This window comes from Callithrix jacchus, chromosome 7, assembly GCF_049354715.1.
Source record: "Callithrix jacchus isolate 240 chromosome 7, calJac240_pri, whole genome shotgun sequence".
Classification (NCBI taxonomy): Eukaryota; Metazoa; Chordata; class Mammalia; order Primates; family Cebidae; genus Callithrix; species Callithrix jacchus.
This window is the reverse complement of record NC_133508.1, coordinates 91,331,321-91,355,456: the sequence shown is the minus strand read 5'-3', so window position 1 is coordinate 91,355,456 and position 24,136 is coordinate 91,331,321. Positions and strand designations below refer to the sequence as shown.

The following is a 24,136-nucleotide window of genomic DNA, read 5'->3' as shown; positions in this document are numbered from 1 at the left end:
CTGGGACTACAGGCAAGCACTACCATGCCCAGCTAATTTTGTGTATTTTTAGTAGAGACAGGGGTTTCACCATGTTGGGCAGAATGGTCTCGATCTCTTGACCTCGTGATCCACCCGCCTCAGCCTCACAAAGTGCTAGGATTACAGGTGTGAGCCACTGCGCCCAGCCTCAGATAGTTCTTCATAGCAGTGTGAGAACCGAGTAATACAGGAGATGTCAAGTCCAGGGTGGGGTCACTGTAATGATGACAGCCTCTCATTGTGGATGGCTCAGTAGGTGCTTCATGGCCCTGCCCCGTCCCGTGGCATCCACCGTTCCCATCATGCAGACAGCTTCTGCCTGTGGCCCCTTGTACTCTCTGCCTCAGGGCTTTGGGGCCATGCCCAGCAGGCTGGAAATACCTGGGAGACAAGACCCTTAGAGCAACTTCCAACCAAGGGCACTGGGAGTTGGTGATCAATATTCTACTTCTTCCCCCTCCGGTGGAACAGTGAGAGGCACAGTCTATACTGTGTCCTGGAGGTTCCCACTTCGACTTAGCCCCGGTTGCCCACAGTGGTAACCTGCTCACTGACTGTCCCTGAACTGGCTTCTTTCCCCTCCTCATCCCATTTCCTTACCCGAGTTTCCTGGGATCACATCCCAAATGTACTACTCTCCCTGGGTCTTCGTGTGAAAGAACTCAAGCCAAAACAGTGGCTCCAGCCCTTCGAGCTTCAGTTTCCTGCTCTGTCCTTCAGGAGGGTACTGACGTCCGTGAAAGCTGAGAGGCTGCACCTGCATGTGAAGCACCCAGCACCGGGCCCCGCACTCAGGTTGGCGCCTCTCCCTGCCTTCCTGTCTCACAGACACAATAGGACAATAGTGTTTTAGAAACTCATTCGGCCGGGAGAGGTGGCTCTCACCTGTAATGCCAGCACTTTGGGTGGCTGAGGTGAGCGGATCACAAGGTCAGGAGTTCAAGACCAGCATGGCCAACATGGTGAAACCCTGTCTCCACTAAAAATACAAAAATTAGCCGGGCTTGGTGGTGGGCACCGTAATCCCAGCTACTTGGGAGGCTGCGGCAGGAGAAGTGCTTGAACGCAGCAGGTGGAAGTGGCAGTGAGCAGATATAGCACCATTGCACTCCAGCCTGGGAAACAAAGTAAGATTCCATTTTGAAAAATTAGAAAGAAAGAGAGAAAGAAAGAAAAAAGAAAGAGAAAGAAAGAAAGAAGAAAAGAAAGAAAAAGAAAGAAAGAAAGAAAGAAAGAAAGAAAGAAAGAAAGAAGGAAAGAAAGAGAAAAGAAAAAAAAAGAAAGAAATTCCTATTCTTTCAGACTGCCTGGAACTGCTGAATACTTCTTTCCTGCCAATCGAGCTCCACAGGTAAGCCAATCCCTCAGGCCTGACGGGTTCTGACGCTCCATTGAACACCTCCCACTCGGTCTCCTGAGCCCACAGCAAAGGGTTCCCTGGGGACTTCCTGACAGAAGGTCGGGCCAGAGGCACACGCTATCTGGCAGATGATGCTCTCTGGGTTCCTCTAGGATAAATAGAAATCTTGAGTGTGTCTATGCACTGAGCCAGGCACTGGCGAAGACTTCTCATGCACTATCATATTCAATCCTCTCAGCAAACTGCGGGCCACTAATTCTCGTTCCAATTTCGTAATCCAGGAACCTGGCCTCAGAGTTACAGAGTTGGGTTTCTTTCCCGGGCTACCATAGCCAGGCAGGGGTGGATCGAGGATTCAGACCTTTGCCCGCCAGGAAGAGCCTAGGATCCTCGCCGGGAGAGCAGGAATGTGCCGCGTTCCCCTGCTGTCCCCATACCTGGCACAGGCTCTGCACAGAGAAGGGGCTTAGAAATGTGTGTTGGGCTGAACTGAACCCAGTCAAAAGACTCCAGAGGAGAAGAAAGAGCCTACTTTCTGCTGGACACAAAGTCCCCCGGGCATTTCTGCAGTGCCAGCTCCTCATGCAGGGCCTGGCACCCAGTGGTGTTCAAGCAAGGCTTGGGAGCAATAAAGGAGGCAGCATCTCATATTCTCAGCCAGAAGTTACACTGGGGCCCAGACCTACTACTGTATTAAGAGTTGCACAATACGGTTTTCTAATTCTGTTATTTCTATTGCATTCTTGCATGAAAAAGACTTTTCCCTCATCAACTGTCCACAGCAACTTCCTTCCCTCCTCCTCTGAGCTAAGTCCACATGTCTAAGGAAGCTGTCCTGCTTGTCCCACTAAATACAGGCTCCTTTCAGCTCCCTCAGGGGTGGGGATGGGAAGAACCTGTAGCAAGCACCTTCTCTGAGCTTTAGCGAGTGCGATCTCCTTTCATTTTCGCAACAGCCCCTGGGGAGGAGCTGAACAGCCCCACTGGATGGATGAGAAGACCCAGACCAGAGTTAAATGACTTGTCCAAGCTGACCTGGCAAGTTACAGACTGAACTGGGATTGATCCCAGATCTACATGGCTCCAAAAGTTATGCCCTTTCTCCACCACCCAGTTTCCTTCCAAGCCCAAGTTGCTTCCCTTCCTGATACAGTGTGGTCAGTGCAGATCTCAGAACGTGTAAACCTGAGGACACCAGATCCGTCACTTTACAGTGAGTGAAGGAAGTACCTGGGGATCGGCTTACTAATTCTAGGGGCCAGTGAATTATTCATGCCACCATTAACTTGGAGGCCCTTTCAGCCTCACCTCTCTTTCCCCTACTCCGGACCCTCAGATCCTCACCTACCTGAGCTCTGCAGACCTGTGGGGGCCTCCGGTAAGGAGATGCTGGCAGAGTGGGGGGCTTGCCTCCTGCTGGCGGTGGCCCTGCTGGGCCCAGAGCCCTGGACCCAAGCCATGGAAGGTAGGCACTCTTGGGACAGATACAAACTGGGAGGGGAAGGAGGTGGACAAGCAGCAGCCAGGAGCTCAAGAAGTTTCTACATAGGAAGCCAGAAAGCAGGAGGTCCTTTTAGGGGACGTAGTCAAGTTGAGAATGTATTTGTTTCTGAGGTGGGGGAAGACAATTTACTGAGTGCCTGCCATGTGCTGGATGTTTCACATGTTGGTTGCATTCAATCTGCATGACAAACTTCAAGGTGGACGTTAGCCTCCCATTTTCCAGAGGAAGAAACCGGGGGCTAGAGATATTAAGTAGCCTGTCCAAGGCTGTATGGTCACTAAGTTTGAAGGGAATGACTCTGAGAACTATTAAAGGTTTATTGCTGAAGAGTCTTTGTTTTTTATTTTATTTTATTTTATTTTATTTTATTTTATTTTATTTTATTTTTTGAGATGGAGTCTCGCTCTTGTCACCCAGGCTAGAGTGCAGTGGCGTGATCTTAGCTCACTGCAACCTCCACTCCTGCGTTCAAGCGACCCTCCTGTCTCAGCCTCCCAAGTGACTGGGATTACAGGCATGTGCCACCACACCTGGCTAATTTTTACATTCTTAGTAGAGATGGGGTTTCACCATGTTGACCAAGTTGGTTTCGAACTCCAGACCTCAGATGATCCACCTGCCTCGGCAGATGCCGGATTATAGGCATGAGCTACTGCACCCTGCCTGTTGCTGAAGAGTCTTTATTCTCCTCCTGAGCCCCTGCTGTCCATCCCACTGCCAAGAAAGTGAAATCAAAGTTCCTTCTTATGGCCTTCAGTGCCCTCTGAGTGTGGGCTCCAACTTCCATATCTTATTGAGCCTCAGTTTCCTGCGTCCCTTGAGCATCCCACGCTCTGGCAGGGGAATCACGACCCCTTCTGCTTCAGCCTCAGGGGCCTTAAGTCCTGCTGTCCCCTCTGTCTGGAAAGTCTCTTTTCCCTTTTCCCACCTGAGAACATCTGGCTCAACCTTCAAGCTCAGATCAAACACTACTCCCTCCATCAGGCTTCCACATCCTCTACCGACCTCACACGTGCCTTCACTGGGGCTCCTGGAACCTTCTTCCTGCACTGTGGTCCCCAGTGGCCTTGCACTGCTCTGGCCTTCCAACCATTGTTTACCTGTCTGTGAAGCCGGGGTGATATCATTTCACCCTTCTGCAAGGCTCAAGTGGGGCTCAGGGAGGAATTATACTGGCAGAGATTGGATGGGCACTCAAGCATCTCAACCCATGCCTGGGCTGTGGGAGGAGCGAGCTGTTCCTATTTTCCAGCCACCAGGGCTTACAGGACCCAAGGAAAACCTTGGGTCCCAGTGGACGGGGCCTCTGTGTATGCTGATGACTGGAGCCACCTGGGCTACAGGAATTCTGCTCAGATGTTCTGGTGCCTTTTCCTGCCCTGTGGGTAGGGCTGGGGGAAGGACAAGAACAGGCATTGGACAGAATATCTCTTCGTCCTTTTGCCATAAAGCCACTGATTAGATGCCATTCCTGCCCTGTCCCACCCCAGGAGCCAATCAGAGAGCCGATAATGTGCATCTGTGTGGCCCTCACACAGCCTTTAGCTCATCAGCGCTCACAACCACCCAGCAAGGGAGGCACCACTATCCCCATTTCACAGATGCATGACTGAGGCTCATGGAGGCTAAGTGCACATGCATCTGAGCCTTTGTCCGTGCCATTTCCTCCCTGCAAATCTTCCCCAACTCTGATAAACCTTCTCAGTCTTCCTAGACAAACTCGAATATCACCCCCTCGAATATCACCAAGGGGGGAATCTTGCCCCTCCTTGACACTGCTGACCCCAGCAAGACTGGCTTACCTCTCCCCAGGCCCCAGAGTCCCCACATGGCCACAGAGCTATCACACTGTGTGTGTTTTGTCTCATTTGCCTGGCTCCTCCTGCCCCACCCCACGGTGAGCTTCTCATGGAGGGGCCCATTCTGAATCAGTGCAGGCCTGGTGCAGCTCACATGGCTAACAAATGTGTCTTCTCTTATAGAGATGTAGTCAAGTGTATTCTTCAGGATGCTTTTGGTTGCAAGTGACAGAAACTCAACCTGGATGAGTTTAAGCAAAAAGAAGAATATATTGGCTCTGTAGCCAGGGCCTCTGGGCTCCAGGGCCACTTCTACATCTCATATGGCTCTTCTAGTCCACAGAGGGAATTTTTTCTTAAGTCCTGAGAACACATAATGTTTTTTTTTTTTTTGAGATGGAGTCGCGCTCTGTCTTGCCCAGGCTGGAGTGCAGTGGTGCAATCTCAGTTCACTGCAGCCTCTGCTTCCCAGGTTCAAGCGATTCTCCTGTCTCAGCCTCCTGTGTAGCTGGGATTACAGGCACGTGCCATGACACCTCGGCCTCCCAAAGTGCTAGGATTCCAGGTGTGAGCCACCATGCCCGGCCAATAAGAATTTTTTAAAAATTTAAGAGGCAAATATCAACCAAATGCAATATGTGAACCTTGTTCCACCCCCAGGGCTCCCACTCCCAGTCAAGGAACCAGAAAGAAAAGAACCCTTATCTGGACATTCTGAGCAGAACTCTGGCCTAGCCTGGAGCACATGCCCACCCCGCGGGCCAGTCACTGTGCTGGTGGTGGTGGGAGCCCCAGGACTGCCCAGCTAGAGTCAGGGAGGGAGCAAGAAGAGGAGGGAGGGCTACCACGTGGAGGGAAGGAGGGGAGCAGCGTCTAGAAGAGGGGGCTACTGTTGCAAGAGGCGGAGGAAGGGGTGTTGGGCAGACCCAAAGAAATAGATGTTCACTACAGCAAGTAAATTCCCTTTTCCTGGCTCAGTTCTCTCATCTGTAAAATGAGTCAGTAACACCTGCCCTGCCTGGTTGATGGGGCTGCTGTGAGGATTATATAAGATCATTCACTCACTCATTCATTCAGCAAATATACATTGAGCACGAGCTTTGTGACAGGTACTGCTCCAGGTGCTTGCAATACAGCACGGGGAAGAGACAGAAATCCTTGCTCTCGTAGAGCTTACATTTTGTGGCAGGATACTGAACCAAATCAATATGTAAAATAAGTAGTATGTTAGATCGTGGCCAATTCTATGGAGAAGCATATAGCACAAAGGGAGGGAAGGAGCATGGGCTGGGGAGAGGGTTTTAAGTGTTATAGGGTGGTTAAGGAAGGCTTTGCTGAGAAGGTGGCCAGGGATGTGCTGGCTGTTAACTTTTAAATATGAAAAATTTCAAACACACCCAAAGCAGCGAAAATCATACAATGAATCCCTATGTCTCTATCAATCATCTTCAATAACTATCAACGTTTTGACTTTCTTGTTTCTTCTATCCCACCCCAGTCCCATTCTGGGAGGTGAGAAGAAATTTACAGCCTATCTCAGATCTATATTGTTTCACTCATAAATATGTCAGAGTATGTCTCTAATAGAGAAACACATCATAAAACTGTATATAACCTCAATACTTTTGTCATGGTATAATAAGTGCTTAATTAAAAGCAATTTTTTTAGAGACAAGATCTCTCCCTGTCACCCAGGTGGAGTGCAGTGCTGTGGTAATAGCTCACTGCAACCTCAGACTCCTGGGTTCAAGTGATCCTCCTGCCTCAGCCTCTTGAGCAGCTGGGACTGAAGGAGCACTCCACTACTCCCCGCGTAATTCCTTAATTTTATGTGCTACTCAGTTCATGTTCAATTCTCCCCAACTGTGGACCAAAAAAAAAATCTTTTTACAGTTCATTTGTTCAAATCAGAATCCAAACAAGTTCCACACATTGAATTCGGTCAATATTTGACTCTTTAAAATTTTTTTTAAATTATTATTTTTAGAGACAGGGTCTCGCTATGTTGCTCAGGCTGGTCTCAAACTCCTGGCCTCAAGTGATCCTTCTGCCTGGATTACAGGTGTGAGCCATGACACTGGCCTTGACTCTTTTTTTTTTTTTTTTTAATTTTTTATTGGATTTTAGGTTTTGGGGTACATGAGCAGAGCATGCAAGACAGTTGCGTAGGAACACACATGGCAGTGTGCTTTTCTTTCCTTCTCCCCTTCACCCATATTTGGCATTTCTCCCCAGGCTATCCCTCCCCACCTCCCCCTCCCACTGGCCCTCCCCTTTTCCCCCCAATAGACCCCAGTGTTTAGTACTCCCCTTTCTGTGTCCATGTGTTCTCATTTTTCATCACCCGCCTATGAGTGAGAATATGCGGTGTTTCATTTTCTGTTCTTGTGTCAGTTTGCTGAGGATGACGTTCTCCAGATTCATCCATGTCCCTACAAATGACACAAACTCATCATTTCTGATTGCTGCATAATATTCCATGGTGTATATGTGCCACATTTTTCCAATCCAGTTTATTATCAATGGGCATTTTGGTTGATTCCAGGTCTTTGCTATTGTAAACAGTGCTGCAATGAACATTCGTGTACATGTGTCCTTATAGTAGAACGATTTATAGTCTTTTGGATATATACCCAGTAATGGGATTGCTGGGTCAAATGGAATTTCTATTTCTAAGGCCTTGAGGAATCGCCACACTGTCTTCCACAATGGTTGAACTAATTTACACTCCCACCAACAGTGTAAAAGTGTTCCTTTTTCTCCACATCCTCTCCAGCATCTGTTGTCTCCAGATTTTTTAATGATCGCCATTCTAACTGGCGTGAGATGGTATCTCAATGTGGTTTTGATTTGCATCTCTCTGATGACCAGTGACGATGAGCATTTTTTCATATGATTGTTGGCCTATATGTCTTCTTTTGTAAAGTGTCTGTTCATATCCTTTGCCCACTTTTGAATGGGCTTGTTTGTTTTTTTCCTGTAAATCCGTTTGAGTTCTTTGTAAATTCTGGATATCAACCCTTTGTCAGATGGGTAAACTGCAAAAATTTTTTCCCATTCTGTTGGTTGCCGATCCACTCTAGTGACCGTTTCTTTTGCCGTGCAGAAGCTGTGGAGTTTCATTAGGTCCCATTTGTCTATTTTGGCTTTTGTTGCCAATGCTTTTGGTGTTTTGTTCATGAAGTCCTTGCCTACTCCTATGTCCTGGATAGTTTTGCCTAGATTTCCTTCTAGGGTTTTTATTGTGCCAGGTCTTATGTTTAAGTCTTTAATCCACCTGGAGTTAATTTTAGTGTAAGGTGTCAGGAAGAGGTCCAGTTTCTGCTTTCTGCACATGGCTAGACAGTTTTCCCAACACCATTTGTTAAATAGGGAATCCTTTCCCCATTGCTTCTTTTTGTCAGGTTTATCAAAGATTGTATAGTTGTAGATATGTTGTGTTGCCTCTGATGCCTCTGTTTTGTTCCATTGGTCTATATCTCTGTTTTGGTACCAGTACCATGCTGTTTTGATTACTGTAGCCTTGTAGTATAGTTTGAAATCTGGTAGTGTGATGCCCCCTGCTGTGTTCTTTTTGCTTAGAATTGACTTGGCTATGCGGGCTCTCTTTTGGTTCCATATGAAGTTCATGGTGGTTTTTTCCAGTTCTGTGAAGAAAGTCAATGGTAGCTTGATGGGGATAGCGTTGATTCTGTAAATTACTTTGGGCAGTATAGCCATTTTCACGATATTAATTCTTCCTAACCATGAACATGGAATGTTTCTCCATCTGTTTGTGTCCTCTCTTATTTCGTTGAGCAGTGGTTTGTAGTTTTCCTTGAAGAGGTCCCTTACGTTCCTTGTGAGTTGTATTCCAAGGTATTTTATTCTTTTTGTAGCAATTGTGAATGGCAGTTCGTTCTTGATTTGGCTCTCTTTAAGTCTGTTATTGGTGTATAGGAATGCTTGTGATTTTTGCACATTGATTTTATATCCTGAGACTTTGCTGAAGTTGCTTATCAGTTTCAGGAGTTTTTGGGCTGAGGCGATGGGGTCTTCTAGGTATACTATCATGTCGTCTGCAAATAGAGACAATTTGGCTTCCACCTTTCCTATTTGAATACCCTTTATTCCTTTTTCTTGCCTGATTGCTCTGGCTAGAACTTCCAGAACTATATTGAATAGGAGTGGTGAGAGAGGGCATCCTTGTCTAGTGCCAGACTCTTTTAATACAACAGTCGTGCCTCGTTCCCCACACTTTATCATTTATTGTTGAAGCCCCAATGTCATTTACCGTATAGAATTTGCCGCATTCCAGACTTGTCAAATGTATCCTCATGAAATGTTCCTGTAGCTTCCATATTCACTCTAACTATACACAGATCCAGAGACTTCCTGAGATTCATATTTCTTGATTTTTTTTCAAGAAGGTATTTATTGTCCAATGTTCCACTTTGACACTTAGATACACCAGTGGGTTCAAGGTTTGTTAGCCTGGACTGCTTGAAATTTTTAGGTTTTGTTTTTTTTTTTTCACTGTCAAATAGTCAGTTGAAACTAATTTTTTTTCAGAGATGGGGTCTTGCAAGCCTGGGTTCAAGTGGTCTTCCTGCCTCGGCCTCCCAAAGTGCTGGGGATTACAAGTGTGGGCTACCACACCCAGCTGTAGATTTTTAATGATAAAATTTTTTATTTATCTGGCTTATTTGACCAGCAAAAAAAATTCAAACACTTAGCAAAGTTGAAATAATTCTGCAGGGAATGCCTGTACACCCAATTATCTAACTTTTAAGTCTTACCAGCTTTTTACTCAGTGATCAGAACAGGCTTTGATAATGTTGTCTGGATTCACTATTTCATTATGGTGGATGACCTGAGGTCAGGAGTTGGAGACCAGCTTGGCCAACATGACAAACCCATCTCTACTAAAAATATGAAAATTACCCACGTGTAGTGGCAGGAACTAATCCCAGCTACTCGGGAGGTTGAGGCAGGAGAATCACTTGAACTTGGAAGGTGGAGGTTGCAGTGAGCTGAGATCATGCCACTGTGCTCCAGCCTGGGTGACAGAACGAGACTCTTTAAAAAAAAAACAACAACAACTATACCTATCACTCTTACACTGAAAATATTGGTTTCTATTTATATTAGCCTATTTATTTGCTCTATTCTAATACACAATACTTGCAAAATAATATTCAATATTATTACTAACAGTAAGTTTACTGAATAGAGCTTGAGATACTGTTGCGGTTCATTCTGATCTTGAGATGTATCCCACTAGGACTGTGTGGTCAAAATACTGTCTTTCAAAGTCATTTCAAATCATTCTTTCCCAGGGGACTGTGCCTCCAAGTTGGTAAGGTTCAGTTTATTTGTTTCAGTTTGGGATATGTAGGGGTTAAACATTTTTTAAATCTCAAAATTACATAAAATATTTTATGGCTTACAAAGTGAAAGTTCTGAAACAGGGCACATTTAAGGAGCTCCAACCAGCATACCTGCTTCCTCCCCTCCTCTTACTACTTCCCATGACACAGAATTATTCTTATTAGTTTCCTTCCATTGTTTTCTTTTGTTAAATAAAAGCAAATCTGCACATATAAAAATGTACTTTTAACATTGTAGCAGACTCTGCACATTTTCACTGGGGGGGTTAGTATTATTATTCATTTCAAATTAGTGTTTTAATAATTTTTAAATTCCCTACTGCATAATGTTTTAACTAAAATTCTAGGTCCTGCCTGACATTTCCTGTCTCCTTTCCTGGCTTGCTTTTGTCTCTATAGCTTCTCACAGTGTCATAAGCTCTATATTTTACCTGGTAGGTTTATGGTCTGTCTTCCCTGCCAGAATGTAGATTCCATGAGGGTAGGGATTTTTGTCTGTTTTGTTTCTGCTGTAACCCCAGCACCTAGAACGATGCCTAGGACTCAAATAGTATTTGTGGAATGAATACAAGCATGCTTGATCAGCATAAGTAAATGCATGAGCAAATAAACACATGGTGGCTGGGTGCGCTGGCTCATGCCTGTAATCCCAGCACTTTGGGAGGCTGAGGTGGGTGGATCATGAAGTCAGGAGTTCAAGACCAGCCTGTCCAATATGGTGAAATCCCGTTTCTGCTAAAAAAAAAAAAAAAATACAAAAGTTAGCCAAGTGTGGTGACACACGCCTGTAGTCCCAGCTACTCAGGAGGCTGAGGCAGGAGAATCGCTTGAACCTGGGAGGTGGAGGTTTCAGTGAGCCGAGATCATGCCACCGCACTCCAGCCCGGGTGACAGAGTAAGACTCCATCTCAAAAACAAAACAAAACAAAAAGCAAAACACATGGTTTGTGTTCCCTCATCGCATCCCAAGGAGCTAGCTTTGTAGCTGAGTCCACCGCCCTTACCATATGTACCCAAGACCCCAGCATGGAGCCTGAGGCATCCTTCTCTCTTGCCTCAGGTGTCAAATGTGGGGGTGTGCTCTCAGCACCTTCTGGAAACTTCTCCAGCCCCAACTTCCCTAGACTGTACCCCTACAACACAGAGTGCAGCTGGCTGATCGTGGTAGCTGAGGGATCCTCAGTGCTGCTCACCTTCCATGCCTTTGACCTGGAGTTCCACGACACCTGCAGCTTCGACTTCCTGGAGATCTACAACGGGGCCTCCGCAGACAAGGGCAACCTGCTGGGGAGGTTCTGCGGCCAGGTGCCCCCGCCGCCCTTCACCTCCTCCTGGCATGTCATGTCTGTCATCTTCCACTCAGACAAGCACGTGGCCAGCCATGGCTTTTCCGCGGGCTACCAGAAAGGTCAATGGGGGCATTAGGAACCTGATGCAGTGGCTCACACCTGTAATCCCGGTGCTTTGGCAAGCCAAAGCGGGAGGATTACTTGAGCCCAGGAGTTCAAGGGGGGAATTTGGCAGTGGAAGGGCTGGCTCTGGGGTGGAGGTGGGAGGATAGCAGCAGGGCTCAGGTGAGACCTGCAGGGTCTTGGCACCTTGGCATATAGGCCGATCTGTAACCTGCACGACCCAGCTCTCATGCATAGTTTATAGGGCAAAAGCCAGCCTCCTCACCGCTCATGACCATGCTTATAATCTTGGTAGCTGCAGTTCCCATCTTCATGGTGTGAAGCCTCCCTCCATTTCTCCGGGAGCCCTCAGAGGGTCGCACTGTCACACTCTACTACCCTTGTCCTTCTTGTCCTGTGTCATGGCATCAGGCCACAGGAGGAGACACCACTGCTGTGGCAGCCTTCGGCAGCATCCCACGACTTCACGGCTTGGGAATCCCTGCCTGAGTTCCCACACAAGGGTCTGGGTGGAGCTGGTGACTCATATCGTGTATCCCTAACCTCTCCCTTCTTCAACCAGGCTTGACACTTGCCTCTCAGTCTAGTGAGGGGAGAGAAGGCCTTGCTCTTCTTGCCTTTCTCTTTGACTCATTCATCCTTGTCCCCAGGTTCTGTGCAAAGGCTCAAACCTCCTGCTTCCTCCCAGTGCCAGAACCAAAGGCCTCGTTGATGTTAACACAAACACTAGACACCCAGAGAAGCTACTGGTCCCCAGGGTCCACCAACAGCAATCCTGGGAGATTCAGGTGGGACCTCAGTCACTGCTGCATTTAGAAGGATAGAATTGTAGAATGCTACAACACAAGAACCATAGGCTGATTTAATCAAAGTTTTAGAATTTTTTTTTTTTGAAACAGAGTCCTGCTCTGTTACCCAGGCTGGAGTGTAGTGGTGCGATCTTGGCTCACTGCAATCTCCACCTCGGTTCAAGCAATTCTCCTGCCTCAGCCTCCTGAGCAGCTGAGGTTACAGGCATGTGCCACCACGTCCAGCTAATTTTTGTATTTTTTTTTTTTTAGTAGAGATGGGAATTCACTATGTTGGCCAGGCTGGTCTCAAACTCCTGACCTTGTGATCTGTCCATCTCGGCCTCCCAAAGTGCTGGTATTACAGGCGTGAGCCACCCGCCAGCCTGGAATTTTAGACCCTTAGATTTTTAGAATGTTAGGAATCAAAGTCATAATACCATCAGTCACTTTTCCTAACATTTCAAAAAACAGGAATACCTTTATGTCAAGTGGAATCTCCATGTTAATCCCCAATGTAAAAAAGAGAGAGAGAGACAGAGAGAGAGAGAGAGAGAGAGAGAGAAAAGCATTTATTCTGTAAGTTCTTTTTTTTTTGAGATGGAGTCTTGCTCTGTCACCCGGGGTGGAGTGCAGTGGCACAATCTCGGCTCACTGCAACCTCCACCCACTTCCCCGGTTCAAGCTATTCTTTTGCCTCAGCCTCCTGAGTAGCTGGGATTACAGGCGTGTGCCACCCAGTTCAGCTAATTTTTTGTATTTTTGATAGAGATGGGATTTTGCCATGTTGGCCAGGCTGGTCTCAAACTCCTGACCTCAGGTGATCCACCCAGTTAGGCCTCCCAAAATGCTGGGATTACAGACGTCGGCCAGTGTGTCCAGCCTGTAAATTCATATTTTAACATTTACTTCTTATAAGCCAATCATTAAAAACACAAGTAAATATTAATGACCTCCAATGAGTTAAACTTTTAAATGTAGAATATTTAAATTTTAATATCTTATTAATGATATTAAAGACTGTAGGTGCTGTCTTTTCATTATGTTAAAAGAGAGTTTGAAATACAGCATAAGAATGAAATTTGCCCCAGGTGCCAGCAGGTGCTCCAGGGGGCTGCTGGGAAGCCCCAGCGTACTCTGGGAAGTCTTCATGAAGGTTGTTAGTGTGGGAAAGGATCTCATAGGCTATCTAAACCTGCTGTCTCATTTCACAAAATCTGAGCCTCTGAGAGGGCCTTCCTAAAGTCACATGGCTGGGCTGGCACTGGGAAAAGATGCCAAGTCCTTAGACGCCCCATACAGAGCACTGGTCACACAGCCCTGCCATAGGGCAAGATGCTGGAGTCTCAGGAAACACATCCCACGCATGCCCTCGCTGGGTGACCTCCAGCAAGTCACAGCATTCATGCACACTTGCTGTACTGGCCAAGCTGGCTTCCTCCGAGTTTCCAGCAACATATTTTCAGACTCTGCTCACATCTGAGCCCAGTGGATCAAGCTGCTTTGGTCTTACAATTCCTTCCTTCCCTCCCTCCCTCCCTCCCTTCCCGTCTTCCTGCCTTCCTCCCTTCCTCCCTTCAGATGGAGTTTCACTCTTGTTGCCCAGGCTGGAGTGCAATGGTACAATCTTGGCTCACTGCAGCTTCTGCTTCCCAGGTTCAAGTGATTTTCTTGCCTCAGCTTCCCAAGTAGCTGGGACCACAGGCATGTGCCACCATACCCAGCTAATTTTTGTATTTTTTATTTTTAGTAGAAACAGGGTTTCACCATGTTGGCCAGGATGGTCTCAATCTCTTGACCTCATGATCCGCCTGCCTTAGCCTCCCAAAATGCTGGGATTACAGGTCTGAGCCACCACGCCTGGCTGGGTCTTATGATTTCTAATGTTCCAATGAGGCTCAGAGAGGCTGAGTTACTTCCCTGGAGTCATGCAGCTAATAAGAAGCAGAGATGGGAGACCACTTGTCTTCAGATGTCAAACCAAACTCTACTTCATCAGATCCTCTCTCAGGCTCCTCAACCTTTGTGCCCCAATGGCCTCATAGGAGTGGCCAGTGAAGGTCACGAGGGTCAAGGGCACAGGGTTGATGATTAGTCTCCCTGGGTTCAAATTCCACTTTCCCAGTTACCATTCGGGTGACCTGCTCTCAGGGCCCTGACCACGTCCCTTGGGCTTTGCCACTTTGATGCACTCCTGCCAACCTCCACAGTTCTTCGTTGGAGGGCTTTGTCCTGAAGTCTCAGTAGGTCACTCCCAGCCCACAGCAGCCCTCTGCCCGCACTCTGGGAGCTGACATATAAACGCCGCAGCTCCCTCGCTCCTAGAGTGACAGAACTCTGAAGTATGTGCTTTACGCCGTCCCCAGAGTTCCCCAACAGGTCAACAGGTGGCTTGAACACACCTCCCCTTCTCTGTCCACTCCCTTCCTCCCCACCTGGGGTCCCCTGTATCTCCCAAGTAAACTCCTTGCACTCAAATCCTTATCTCGGGGTCTGCCTGGGCAAACTCAAACTCAGACAGGTAAGCTACTTATCTTCTCTGTGCCTCCCTTTTCTTAACTGTAAAATCAGAGGAAACTGCAGCACAGTCCTTGTGGGGCTACTATGAAGATTTGAACAGGCGGCATAGGGGCTGAGTGCTAGGCTGGAGTGCATGTTACACTTGCTACGGGTGGCAGGTGCTTGGTGGATGATAATGAGGCCCCCATGAGACAGCTCTGGGGGCAGCATGTTGGGATGTATGGTTCTCAAGGGAGGAAACTGGAGAGCCACAAGGAGAAAGGTCAGCTCAAGTGGGCTCCCTTGCAGATGTGTGTGGCGGCGTCCTGACCGGCCTGTCGGGGGTCATCACCAGCCCCGGGTACCCCAACAACTACCCCAACAGCATGGAGTGCCACTGGGTGATCCGGGCCGCTGGCCCTGCCAGCGTCAAGCTGGTATTCGTGGACTTCCAGGTGGAGGGCAACGAGGAGTGCACCTATGACTATGTGGCTGTGCTTGGGGGGCCTGGCCCCACCCGTGAGCACCACTACTGTGGCAGCACCAGGCCCCCCACCCTTGTGTCTCTGGGCCACGAGCTGCAGGTGGTTTTCAAGTCCGACTTCAACATTGGAGGCCGTGGCTTCAAGGCCTACTACTTCTCAGGTAGGAGGGGCTGGAGCTCCACCCCAAATCCTCCCGTGCTTACTGGGCTCCTGTCTCCCCATTACACTCGCAGGGGTCCCACCTTTCTGCCCCCAGCAGGCTTGGGCTTTCTTCACTCTCTCTGCCTGGAATGCTCTAGCATACCCTTGGCCGATGCCAAGACATAAGCATGTCACCTCCTCTGCAAAGACTTCCTGTTTTACCAGAATGAATCCCTTTTTCAACTCCTTATAGAAGTTTTTTTTACACTAAGATCTAACGTGTATCACTTCCGTATGTGGTCTGCATGTCAGTCTCCCCTGTCTGACTGGGTCCCTTATGGGCTTATCTTTGTACCTGGCACATCGCAGGTACTCAATATTTGTACAAATGAATGGATGAAGTCATGGGAACTTTACAGTCTAGTTGGGGAGATCATAAGGGAACAGACAAGCAAGACATTATGATCTGTGCTATCCAGGAAGAATCATGGATGACTTCCTGGAGGAGAGAATTGAGCAGTACCCTGAAGGAGTTGGACAGAAGCAGAAGGGAAGGGTGTTCCAAGCAGGAGGAACAGCATGTGCAAAGGCCTGGAGGGCAGAGAGTGTTTGCTCTGCCCATAGTACATACCAAATGGGGCAGTGAGAAAAGGGGAAAGGCCAGCATGAACCACATCATCTGTCACGCCAGGCAGTGCAGAGTTAACTCAGAGGACAGGTATTGTGTGTGATTGAATTCCTGACAGGGCCTACACTCAGGAAGGGGACTATCAATTGGAATGCAAGTCTCAGCTTTCAGCTACTTGCAGTTTGAAAGAAGCTTTGGGATCAAGCATCCCAGCTTTCATCTAGTTGGGATCAATTGCCTGGTTTGCTATCCATGGTGCCCAGTAGGACCACTGTGATGCCTGCTGCCTGAGCTGTAACTGCAGAGGGTGACTACTCCTCTCCCCTCACTGCTGCTCCTCCCCCACCCAGGAGAATGCCAGGAGGTGTACATGGCTATGCGGGGCAACTTCTCCAGCCCACAGTACCCCAGCTCCTACCCCAACAACATCCACTGCCACTGGACCATCCGTCTGCCCCCGGGCCACCGGGTCAAGGTATTCTTCCTGGACCTGGACCTGGAGGAGCCCAACAGCCTGACCAAGACCTGTGACTTTGACCATCTGGCAGCCTTCGATGGGGCCAGTGAGGAGGCACCCCTGCTGGGGAATTGGTGTGGACACCACCTGCCACCACCCATCACCTCAAGCCACAACCAGCTTCTGATTCTGCTGCACACGGACCGCAGCACCACCCGCAGGGGCTTCTCTGTGGCCTACATCGGAGGTCAGCTGGGCTGCGGGGTGGGTGCACTGAGGGGTGAGGGGAGGCTTTGCAGCCTCGGTCTTTGCAGATCCTTCCTCCCTCCCACCAGCATCCCACCACCAGGACACCAGCTTGTCCTGCCTCCCATGAATGGTCTTCTCCCATGCCTTCTCTGGCAGCTACACCCTTGCCAAGTCTTGGGAGTCCTGAGACTGTACAGTGTGGCTCCTGCGTGTTTCCACTATTCCAGAGCCTCCTTCCCCAGCTCCTAACTTCATGAGTCCTCACCCCTCCCCATCTGGTTCCTTCCCCCATGGCTCCCTGGCCCCTCTTGTGCTATAATTGGTCCCCTGTATCCAGGAGAAATAGACAAAATATGGTAATATTGTTTATGGCAAAAAAATTGGCATAACCATGGGTGTGCCTACCAGCCCTGCTTGTATCATTCAGAACTACTGATTGAGCAAATGGCACTTGTTTTCCCTCAATCAACAAGAAGCTTGGAGCGGGGCAGCTGCTGTATTGGTCCAGGGTGCAACACTGTTCCAAGTGTTAACTCTGGGCCTCTCTGAGCCTCACAGCTGCAAGATGGCTGCCATAGCTCCAGGCGTCACATCCATGTTCAAGGCTGGAGAGGACAGGGGAAGTGGCAGCTGCAAATGGCACTTCATCAAGAAAGCAAAAGCATCTCTAGAAGCTCTCACAAGGCCTTAAAAAAAATGTCCCATCAGTTTGAACTCAGTCAGATGACCATGCCTTGCTGCAGAGGAGGCTGGGGAGCTGGTGTTGGGCTTTCTCAGGCTCCACATTATTGTTTAGATTTGTCAGCCAAGAGGGCCCACTGTTGCTCCCCTCCTTCCACCCTTCCCTGTCTACAGGCCCAGAAATGCCTGCACTCTGCACCCACTGTGCCCTCTTCCTGGCTGAGCAAAGCTGCTCACTGTGCAGGGATAGCAACGAAGGTGCTGAGAGGGGAAAGATTCACTGTGACCACATGGGCAGTTGGTGGCACAGCCAGGACTAGAACTCTCTTGCCTTCTTCTTGCTTGTTTGAGAGGGGCACAAGGGAGGGCAGCCCTGGGCTAAGTTCAGAGACCAGGGCCACGTCCAAATGCTGCCATTTACTGATCATCCAAGGGGCTCCTCTGTAAAAGAGGTTGACGAAGGCCCTAGACAGGTGGTCGTGAAGGGCAAATGAGGTAACACAGGTCACAATGCCTGGATCCAAGGACATCTTTCCTTCAGGAAGGTGTCTCAGGTCTGTTCAGCATTCAAAAGATCTTTCCTTGCCCCATATGCAAGAGGAGCTGGGGCCAGTGATGGAGGAGCTGGTGAGCTGCAGCAAGCTTGAGGCAGAGCCACGAACTTAGGCAGGCCCAGCCCCTCTGGGCCTCAGTGGGCTCTACCTGCAAGCTGGGGTGGGAGAGCTGTGGCTCTGTTAGCACAGCCCTGGACAGCCCAGCTCCACTGGCTCTGCCTCCGCTAGCTGTCATGGCCCCTGTGTCTCTGTGGGCCTCAGTTTCATAACCTGTAAGATGAGGACATTGCAAGATCTTTAAAGTTCCTTTTGCCCCTGGTAGTCTGATTTCCAGAGCTCTCCCAGTCCCCCTCCCAGCCCCTTCTGCAGAGAATGAAGGAAAGTTAGGGGCAGCTCTAATCCCAGCTACTGTTCTAGGGGCTTCAGGGGGGGAGTGCCTGCCTCCACTCCACCCCGCCTCCCTCCCTCCCCAGATCCCCATGGGAGCCCAGGGGCAGACAAGGGGCACTCATGCTGGGTGAGGCTCCAGATGCGGCCCAGGCTGCAGGAGACCTCCCCACTAGGAGGGTAGCCACAGTGTCAGTCGAGGGTGACACACAGTTCAGCACCACCGAGATCATCGTGGGAGACGGCTGGCCCATAAATCCCCGGCTGCCCAGACACCAGAGGCTGAAATATGTCTGAGGCATTTCCCAGAGAGGGGTTGAGAGTTCCAGGCCTCTGCCTGCCAGCTCCCTTTCCTTTTCCTCCCACCAGGCAGCCGCCTTCCTTTCCCCTACCCTCACTCCTCCATGCACACACACACACACACACACACACACACACACACACACACACACACACACAAAGCAGATGCTTTGAGTCATGTGCACACTGTCCTGTCCAGGAGGGCTGCGGGGGGCTGCGAATAGGTTGCACAGACCACGAGCTTTGAAACCCTGCCCACCCAGTTGGCCACTGCAAACAACTTCATCTCTCAGAGCATCAATTTCCAAACCTGAATGATGAGTTTAGTCACGTGCACCTCCTGGGGTCATTGTAGGGAGGAAAAGTGAGGCCTCTCTTGCCACTCTTTTTAAAACTGCCACCCTCCCTGATTCACTCTGCTCTCCTGTTCTTTCTTCTTTGCTTGCTTTTCCTCGGGGGCACTCTGACAGGTGTGCGTGTTTTACGTTCATGGCCCCCTCGCCCATCTAAAATGGAAGCTCCACAAGGCAAGAATTTCACCTGTGTTTTTTCCCTCATGTTTGTATTTTTGGTGCTGAGAATAGGGCCTGCACATAGTAGGCCATCAATATATATTTGCTCAATAACTAAATGAATTGCCTGGCACATGGCCAAGCGATTAGCAGATGGACTTTCATGATTATGATTATGATTTGATTTGATTTGATTTTGAGATGGAGTCTCGTTCTGTTGCCAGGCTGGAGTGCAATGGCACAATCTCTGCTCCCTGCAACCTCTGTCTCCTGGGTTCAAGTGACTCTTCTGCCTCAGCCCCTCGAGCAGCTGGAACTATAGGCGTGCGCCATCATGCCCAACTAATTTTTTTGTATTTTCAGTAGAGACAGGGTTTCACCATGTGAAAGCATGTGACCATGTGGCCAGAATGGTCTTGATCTCTTGAGCTTGTGATCAGCCCACCTCAGCCTCCAAAGTGCTGGGATTGCAGGTGTGAGGCTCCGTGCCCAGCTGAGCTTTTCTGACTATTAAGAACACTCATTCATTCACTCAGCATTCACTGGGCCTGCCAAGCTCTATGCTAGGCCCAGAGGATGCTGTGAGAATCAGGCGCCTTCCTTGAGGAGCTTACAGTCTGATGGACTTGAACGGAGTAACCCGTGTAAGATATCCCATACCGTGCCCTGTTGGATTCCATAAGAGCTTTTCCCACTCTGGGCCTGTTTCCTCACCCACTGCCCTTTGTGAGAGGGTAGGGGGCGTTGGGGAGGTGAGGGTGACACTGCCTGACCCTAAGGCCTCCAGCTCCTCCCTCCTGTTCCCAGTGGTGCCCATGAACGTGAGCTGCTCCCGCACGGACTTCCAGATCCTGATCTCCACACAGGCACTGGCCCCACTGGAGCGGACCAAGGTCTACCTGGGCAGCCGGAGCTGTGCTGCCCAGGAGGTGGATGGCAACTTCAGGATCCAGGCCCGCTTTGACACCTGCGGCACAGAGTCTCAGGTAGGGGCTGGGGGAGGGGCAGGCACAAGGGAGGGGCTCTGACCCTGCTGAAAGGCACCTGCCATTCCTGAAAGTTCAGCTTCTCCTGGCTCTGGGGGCCTGGATGCAGAGCTCAGACTTCTTGGCTTTACTTATCTCAACCAACTTGCTCAGGGTAAAGGTAGCAAAGAACTGGAATAGGAAACACAGAGGAGAGGGGGTCCCGCGGCCTAACCCCAGCGGCAACCTAAAGATGCTACCAGTCACTCCTGCCACAGGAATGCTGCTAGCTGAGCTGCCTCTAGTTCTTCCTTGCTGTTCCTCCCCTTTCCCCTCAGAGCTCCCATGGACCCTGAAGACACCACGCCTTTAATATGCAGAGCTGTGGGATCCCTGCTTCTCTCACCTCTCCCTACCCTGGTGATCCAGATCCATCCCTGGGCTCCACAACACAAAAGAGCACAGGGTCCCCCTTCCTCAAAAGGCTATGAGGCTTACACGTCCATTTTCCCTACTATCCTTGTATTTTGGAGGCCATGAACCCAGACTTGGGGCCTTCAGAGAGTCACTGGGTAGTGTGGCTCAATCACTCTGGATGTTTGTATGCTTAGGGACAGATCAGGAGCTGGGATATGGAGGAATGGAACAATTGCCTCTGTTGGAGAGACTTCCAGCCTTGAAATCCAGGGGCTTTGCAGTCTGATTTAGCAGAAATCAGGTCTTTCCTGCAAACCCTCCCCTGCCTCCTAACATTAGCTGCATGTATGCCTCTGGTTCCTCCAGGCCACCCCCTGCCTCCCCCAGCCTCCTGGCAGCCACCATCCTTTTGGCCTGAGAAGAGGAGAAGGGTAGGGGGCCAGTCCTGGCTGGCAGGATATTCTGCCCTACCCTCTACTCCATGCCTTAAGTCCCCTAGGGGTTTTGTTTGGGGCAGAACCACATTCCATAGAGTCATGGAATGATGGAGACAAAGAATCCTAGAAGCAGTGACTCATGAAATCCTAGAACCAATGGCTCACAGACACTCACTATCTCATAGTTACAGAACAACCATCAGAACTCAGAACCACAGAACCATGGAATCACTGGGTGCAGTGGCTCACACTTGGAATCCCAGCACTTTGAGAGCCCAAGATAGGCAGATCGCTTCAGGTCAGGAGTTCAAGACCAGCCTGGCCAACATGGGGAAACCCTGTCTCTACTAAAAATACAAAACTTGGCTGGGTGTGGTGGCACATGTCTGTAATCCCAGCTACTTGGGAGTCTGGGGCAGAAGAATCACTTGAACCTGGGAGGTGGAGGTTGCAGTGAGCTAAGATCGGGCCATTGCACTCCAGCCTGGGTGATAACAGCGAAACTCTGTCTCAAAAACAAAAACAAACAAACAAAAAGAACCATGGAACCTTGGGGTCAGTATCTTGGAAACATAAAACAGAGAACCTTAGATTAATGGATTCTTAGTGTAACGCTTATAAATCCTAGACCCTCAAAGATCAGTCTTTGCATAGAGTTGCTTTCAAAGATCTGTAGCTCAAACAGCTGACAGCGATGAAAACTAATGCCAGTCTTTACATGCATCTCCTTAAAAACATGACAGACTTGACTACAGAGCCATGAACACCTCGTGTTGCTTGGCTTTTCTTGATTTCTCAAGCCTGTCACTCATCAAAACCCCCGAAAGTTTCCCCCATCCCCATTCTCTGATTTTCCCCTCCCTTTCTTATTCTATAGATGAACTTCAGCCTTTCACTGGGCCCCCTTCCACTCTCAGGAGTCTTTCTTCACCGAGGGTCCTGATTCTGTATCCCACAAATCCAGGGCGCAAGTTCTCGGAAGGGAGCAGAAGCTCCTCTGAGGATATGGAATCCGAGCCTTTTGGAAGAAACACATAGTCATCTAGTCCATAAAACTCCTCCTGATTTGTGACTAGCCTGTTCAACACGGTGAAACCCCATCTCTACTAAAAATACAAAAATTAGCTGGGCAGGGCGGCGCACACATGTAATCCCAGCTACTTGGGAGGCTGAGGTATGAGAATTGCTTGAACCCGGGAGGCAGAGGTTGTAGTAAGCCAAGATCATGCCACTGCACTCCAGCCTGGGCAATGGAGCAAGACTGTCTCTAAAAACAAAATGAAAAAAAGCTCTTTATTTGTGTCACCCCTTCAACCCTTCCCCAAAGGGGTCACCCAGTCTCTGGTGCTGGGGACTTCCTACTATTCAAGGCTGCTGTGACTCGGCTAGGCAAGTTTGATTTTTAGAAGCCTCATCTCAGAGGTGCTACCTGCTAGACAGGGCCAGTTAGGGCACCCTGAAGAGGACAGTGACTGCTGTAGACTGGGTGTGGGCGGGAAAGGGGCCCTGCATAGCTGCTGACCACACCAGACTGCCCATCACAAGGCTGCTTTCCAGCTCCATCGTCTCAGGCCCACTTGACTCCTTCATCCAAGGTGGAGAGGGCAGTGCTGTGCCAGGCTCCTGATGGCTCTTCCCAACACCAGGCTGCTGTCACAGGGGTGGCCAGGGACTCAATGGCAGGGATGCCTACTGCAGATATCATCGGGTGAAAAAGCTTCGGGGGGAAGCCACACAGCACCGGGGACACTGCTCCTAATGTGGAGGCAGGAGACTCGGTTTCTCTCCCAGCTCTGGGCAAGTCATTTCCCTTCCAGGCCTCAGGAGTCGCATCTGTAAATTTGCCAAGGATGGGGCATCAGAGTCAATGCTTTGATAAGCCCCCTTTGGTTTGATATTTTTTTGTTTGAGTGAGGCATGGTGGCCAAGAGCACAGTTAAGAGCTGGGCAGATCTGAGTGGGAATACAGGCTCTGTCACTTGTATGCTGTGTGACCTCAGGCAAGGGATTTAACCTTGGGGCCTTAGTTTCCTCATCTGTCACTCAGGGGTTTTAATGGTACCAGGAAGAGAAGGTTGTTGTGAGAGTTAAATAAGATACTTAAAATATAAAGCCTGGACCATGGTAAATGTGCCGAGAACATTAGCCAGAAAAACACTGGCATCAAATCTGATATTGTCCTTCCAGACAGCTCACCCTCACGGTACGCCTTTCACAGATGGGACTACTGAGGCTCAGAGTCAGGACTAGAACGCAGGCTCCTGGGGCTCTGCCCTCTTGGTACTGAGACCCCCACATATATAGGGAAACAGGGTCAGCCCAAGCTCCTTCGGGTCTGATGAGTACCCTGTGACCCACAGAGAAGAAACAACACTGCAGTGATTGTCAGCGTGTTGTACATCGACTTCTCAGCCGCGGGGCAGGAGGACATCCATGAGTACGAGGTCCGCTGTGAGCCGCGGCGCAAGGAAGCTTCTGTCTACCTGCTGTCTGGCTCTCACTGGCTGGGGCCCTATGCTGCCACTGCGGAGCACCTTCAGGAAGCACCACCCGGGGATGAGGCAGAGGCACTGGAGGGCGCAGTGGCCATGGTGGCCCAGGATACCAGTGACATCGTTTTCCTAGGTCTTTGCATCCTGGCTGGAATCCTCATGGTTATCGCCATCGTGGTCCTGATGCTGCTTTGAGTAGACAGAATAGGGGCCTGGCATCTGACATGCCTGGGAGGCAGCTTAGGGACCCACAACAGGGGTGGGATGGGGACTTGCTGACTTGGTGACCATGTCATGTCCCTCTCTGAGCCTCCATTTCCTGGGACAACCATTCTGCCCTGCTCTCTCACGGGGCTGGCATGAGGCTCAGAGGAGGGCAGAGATGGATAAGAGCTTTGTAATCTGTAGCATGCTTTGTATGTAAATGCAATTGCTGTTATTAATTTTAAAGATATTCTGCTGTAGAAAAGAACTCTCCTATGTGTGTTACTTGTCAGGATAGTTTTGGTCACTGATGGCAGAGTGTAGATAAAATGGACTCATTCTCTAACTTGTATGAGTGCTTTACCAACTCAGGGTACAAATAAGGAAACCACTTATTTTTCTCTTTCTTTTTCTGAGACGGAGTCCTGCCCTTATTGCCCAGGCTGGAGGGCAGTGGCAAGATCTCAGCTCACTG

The 24,136-nt window shown here is 49.4% G+C and overlaps 1 protein-coding gene across 1 annotated transcript; it reads left to right on the top strand.

Moving 5' to 3' along the window:
- Positions 1-2,689: 2,689 nt before the first annotated feature.
- On the top strand, positions 2,690-23,926 carry CDCP2 (CUB domain containing protein 2). The gene is made up of 6 exons (XM_009001290.3): positions 2,690-2,846; positions 11,114-11,461; positions 15,062-15,397; positions 16,357-16,710; positions 19,954-20,132; positions 23,326-23,926. The coding sequence occupies exons 1-6, from the start codon at positions 2,768-2,770 to the stop codon at positions 23,650-23,652; spliced, it is 1,623 nt and encodes a 540-aa protein (XP_008999538.2). The 5' UTR covers positions 2,690-2,767; the 3' UTR covers positions 23,653-23,926.
- Positions 23,927-24,136: the final 210 nt, after the last annotated feature.